Source organism: Rhincodon typus, chromosome 26, assembly GCF_021869965.1.
Source record: "Rhincodon typus isolate 14 chromosome 26, sRhiTyp1.1, whole genome shotgun sequence".
NCBI lineage: Eukaryota > Metazoa > Chordata > Chondrichthyes > Orectolobiformes > Rhincodontidae > Rhincodon > Rhincodon typus.
In genome coordinates, this window is record NC_063357.1 from 43,500,363 (window position 1) to 43,505,376 (window position 5,014).

The 5,014-nt window shown below is 42.1% G+C and overlaps 1 protein-coding gene across 1 annotated transcript in view; it reads right to left on the bottom strand.

Moving 5' to 3' along the window:
* Positions 1–1,039, bottom strand: part of LOC109936607 (neuferricin-like) — a 22,527-nt gene extending 21,488 nt beyond the window's left edge. The window contains exon 1 of the mRNA XM_048612407.1: positions 968–1,039. Coding sequence (XP_048468364.1) covers positions 968–1,039 — 72 coding nt within the window. The remainder of the gene's footprint in view (positions 1–967) is intronic.
* Between the last annotated feature and the right edge of the window lie 3,975 nt (positions 1,040–5,014).

A 5,014-nucleotide genomic window follows, 5' to 3' on the forward strand; every position in this document is an offset into this window, starting at 1 on the left:
CCCTCCCCCATTTCTGAAGAAGGGTCTAGGCCCGAAATGTCAGCCTTCCTGCTCCTCTGATGCTGCTTGGCCTGCTGTGTTCATCCAGCTCTACACCTTGTTATCTCAGATTCTCCAGCATCTGCAGTTCCGACTATCTCCTCTTAAAGTGATATTACCACTAATGAGCTCCTGTTAAAGTAACAGTGTCATTAGCACCGGCTCTTTCAAAAATCAGGAATACAGGGTCTTTCTTTAAATAATTGTTAGTAATTCAAGTTCCTCTTAAAGTGACATTACTGATAATAGAATCCTCTTGAAATCATTAGTCAGTAAGAGACTCTTTTTAGTGACAGTACCAGTAACAGATGCTTCTTAAAGTGACAATGTCAGCAACACAAATTTCTCTTAAAGTGACATAACTGGTGACTTCATGAAGGAGAACCTCTGGCTTTTGCCTGGCAGTTTTGTGGAGGTGACTGTGGTTTATAAAAAGGACTTGGATAACTTTTTGAAAATAAAACATTTAATTAGTTTCTTGTAACAGTCACCTACATCATCTACCTGGGGGAACTAACTTCCCTAATTCACTTAGAATTGCACTTGGAAAGTTCTAGCTGCTTAGATTTTGGCATCCAGAATATCTCTGCATTTAAAAATTCGCTCAATTCTACCCTCATCTCTACCTGAAACCTTATTAAAACCATTACACTCTGTCACTGGCCAGTCTAGTCCCTTGACCCCAGTCCAGCCCTAATCCCTTCTCTAAGTGATGAAGATTTGAAAGGATATAATGGATGACTGGCTTAGCCCATGTTCCCATCAGACGTGTCTGGATGAACTAAAACATTATTGGTTCTAGCTCTCATTTGCTAAAATTTGCTCAATTGATAAGCCCTAGACTTTGCCTAGGAGTACTGGAAGTGGATATAATTGTTATATACCTCTCTGCCTCTATTCCCTCTTGAAGATGCCACTTGAAACCTACCTCTTTGACCAAGATTTTTGTGATGTGTTCAAATTTTGCTTTAGAAGGTACATGTGAAGTGTCTTTAATCATTTTGATATGTTAAACATGCTTCAAAGTTATTGTCACACAGGGTGATTTTGCAATCTTTAATGCTGTCTCTGAAACAGTGGTTGAAATAGATTTAATAGTAACTTCCAACAGAAGCTTTAACAATTAGAATCATAAAATCCCTACAGTACAGACAAGGCCCTTCAGTCCATTGAGTCTGCAAAGACACTCCAAAGAGCATCCCACCCATACCCACTCCCTACCCTATCCCTGTCACCCTCCATTTCCCATGGCTAATCCACCTGGCTTGCATATCCCTGGAGTATGGGAATTTAGCCTGGTCAATCCACTTACCCTGCACATCTTTGGACTGCGGGAGGAAATCAGAGCACCCGAAGGAAATCCATGCAGACATGGGGAGAATGTGCAAACTTCACACAGACAGTCGCCTGAGGCTGGAATTGAACTTGTATCCCTGGTGCTCCAATCTCCTCGATCCAAGTAGGAAATTTGTTGATGGGTGATATAGACAGATTCAGGGAATGGAACTGATTCGAAAACTCTTTAAGGAGTTGATGCAGTATGTTGGGCTGAATGGCCTCACGAGACCGTAAGAAATAACTACAGAAAAAGGCTGTTCGGCCCCTCCAGCCCGCAACTAGTTTATAATGACCTCACAAATTCTACGATTCTACGGGACTGCTTGGAGTCGGTGTGCTGGTCCATATTCAACAACTCAGCAGCCAACCTAAACAAGTATGCCACTACTGTTCCAGGCTTCATCAGTAAGTGTGTAATGTTAGGGACCAGACCAAACACCCTCAATATATATTCAGAAAATAGTCAAGAACCTAACTTTTACTTATTTTAAAGGTAAATGGGAGGTGTTGCATTCCAGATGCAATTCGATTGGCCAAACTACTCGATGTTAAGCAAAACTTTAAGCACTACTTTTACGCTACAGTTAAAATACAGACAAAATGAAAATAAAAAAGAATTGGCTTAACTGTAACTCAATCAAAATGCTTAACAAAATAGTAGATGTATTAACTGCGACTAATTAGTGGTTTCAATACAGTAAACAATCTCCTAAACACACCCCTGGCAAAGGCAAATTCAAAAAAATAGATTGACTCACATGCAAGTCTCCAGTCCAGGAGGAAAAACATCAAGAGAAAACTCTGAGAGAGAGAGAGAGTAACAGGGAGAGATGTATTGCAGCTTCCAAATCCAGCTTCATGACCCCAGAAACAAGTGCTACTGAAAACCTAAAACTAAAAATCCTGGTTGTGTGGGAGTTTTACCCCACCCATTCAGGCTGCGTCTATTATTCCAACTTAAAAAAAAAGCCCAAAGTCTCACAAGCTCTTTACTTTATGGGCTTTCAACAGACAGCTTAACACCTTTGAGTTAAAACCTTTCTTTAAAACAAAGGGACAAAATGCAACTCATAAAGCCATAGTATAATCACAGTAGAAGACTGCATTGCTAAAGAAGTTAATTTGAGTGTGCCCCAATCGGAAACCATGGATGAACTGGGAGATCCACTCCATACTGAACTCCAGGTCGAAGGTGTTCAAGTTGGGTGACTCTGACCTATACGGGCAATCTAGATATGATCTTTGCAAAGCCATCCTGCATGCTAAGAGGCAAAACCAAACTAAGTTAGAGATGTAGACTATACACAAGGACACCTACCATTTGTGGCAAGGCTTCCACAACATAACAGGCTAAAAAGCAAAGTCGAATAGAATCGCAGGCAATAGTATATCCCTACCTGATGAGCTCAATGCATTCTACGCTTGCTTTGAACAGAAGGGCAGTGAAATGATATCACTTGATCCATCAGCCTGAGATGCAACTGTCCCCACAGTCACCACTGTAGACGTTAGATCAGCCTTCTTGAGAGTTAACCCAGGGAAAGCAATTGGCCTGGATGGAGTTAAGAAGGAGATAGAGTGCTTAGTGGCCTGGTGTAAAGACAACAATCTCTCCATCAACATCAGCAAAACAATGGAGCTAGTCATTGACTTCAGAAAACGGAGTGGAGCATACGCCCCTGTCTATATCAATGGTGCTGAGGTGGAGACGGTTGAGAGTATCAAGTTCCTGGGAGTGATGGTCACCAACAATTTGTCCTGGTCCACCCACGTTGACACTACGGTCAAGAAAACACAAAAACACCTCTACATAGACTTCAGTAAGGCTTTTGACAAGGTTCCATTTGGACTGGTTAACAAGGTTAGATCACACAGAATACAGGGAGAACTAGCCACTTGGATACATAACTGGCTAGAAGGTAGGAGTCAGAGGGTGATGTGGAGGGTTACTTTTCAGACTGGAGGCCTGTGACCAGCAGTGTGCGGCAAGGATCAGTGCTGGGTCCACTGTTGTTTGTCATTTATATACATGATTTGGATGTGAATATGGGAGGTTTGGTTAGTAACTTTGCAGATGACCCTAAAATTGGAGGTGTAGTGGACAGCGAAGAACATTATCTCAGAATACAACGGGATCTTGAAAAGATGAGCCGAGGAGTGGCAGTTAGAGTTTAATTTAGATAAATGTGAGGTGCTGCATTTTGGTAAGGCAAATCAGGGCAGGACATATGCACAAAGAGACCTTGGAGTGCAGGTTCATAGTTCCTTAAAAGTGGAGTTGCAGGTAGACAGGATAGTGAAGGAGGTGTTTGGTATGCTTGCCTTGATTGGTCAGTGCACTGAGTATAGGAGTTGCATTCAAGTCTGGTCTCCCTGCTATAGGAAAGATGTTGTGAAACTTGAAAGAGTTCAGAGAAGATTTACAAGGATGTTGCCAGGGTGAAGGGCTTGAGCTAGAGGGAAAGGCTGAAGTAGGCTGGAACTTTATTTCCTGGAGCGTCAGAGGCTAAGGGGTGACCTTATAGAAGTTTATAAAATCATGAGGAGCATGGATAGGGTGAAAAACTAAGATCTTTTCCCCTGGGTAGGGGAGTCTAAAACAAGAGGGCATAAGTTTAAGGTGATAGGGGAAAGATTTAAAAGGGACCCAAGGGGTAACTTTTTCACGCAGAGGGTGGTGCATATATGGAATGAACTACCAGAGGAAGTGGTGAAGCCTGATACAGTTATAACATTTAAAAGGCATCTGGAAGGTTATATGAATAGGAATGGTTTAGAGGGATATGGGCCAAATGCTGGCAAATGGGACTAGATTAATTTGGGATATCTGGTCAGCATGGAGGAGTTGGATTGAAAGGTCTGTTTCTGCGCTGTACAGCTGTATGACTCTACTCTCTCAGGGGTGTAAGGAAATTCAGCATGTCCATAAAGACATTCACCATTTTTATAGATGCACCAGTAGAAAGCAGCTTGTCCAGATGCATCACAGTGTGGTTTGGCAACTGCTCTTCCCAAGACCGCAAGTACCTACTTAGAATTGTGAAAACAGCCTAGTCCATCACGAAAACCAGCCTTCCATCCATTGACTTCATCTTCTGCTGCACTGGGAAAGCAATCAACATAATCAAAGTTCCCTCCCACCATGGTTATATGCTCTTCCACACTCCAGTTGGACAGAAAATATAAAAGTTTGAATACATGTACCAACACATTGAAGAACAGCTGCTTCCCTGCTGTTAAGAGACTTTTGAATGGACCTTTTAAATGTTAACGTTGATCTTTCTCTCTTTGCAGCTGTAACACTGTATTTTGAATTCTGTTTTATTCCTCTGATGCCCCAGTACCGTATAATCTGTTTGTATAGCACCCAAAACAATACTTTTCACTGTGTTTCGGTCCGTGTGACAATAATGAATCAAATCAAATGAAAGGTTCTTTTTGATCATATGTTATTTCTTTGAGGCGGGGGCAAAACGTTTTTTAAATTAGAAATGATTGATAATCATGGACAGATTTCTGACAATCCGCTTCCACAGGAGTGCCCCTTTAATGCACCCGCTTTTGCTGTGGTCCCTTTAAGAACATGTTCACCTTCCGGTCCCAAGGCTGAGGTCGCGAGGCGGACCCGGAATCCGGC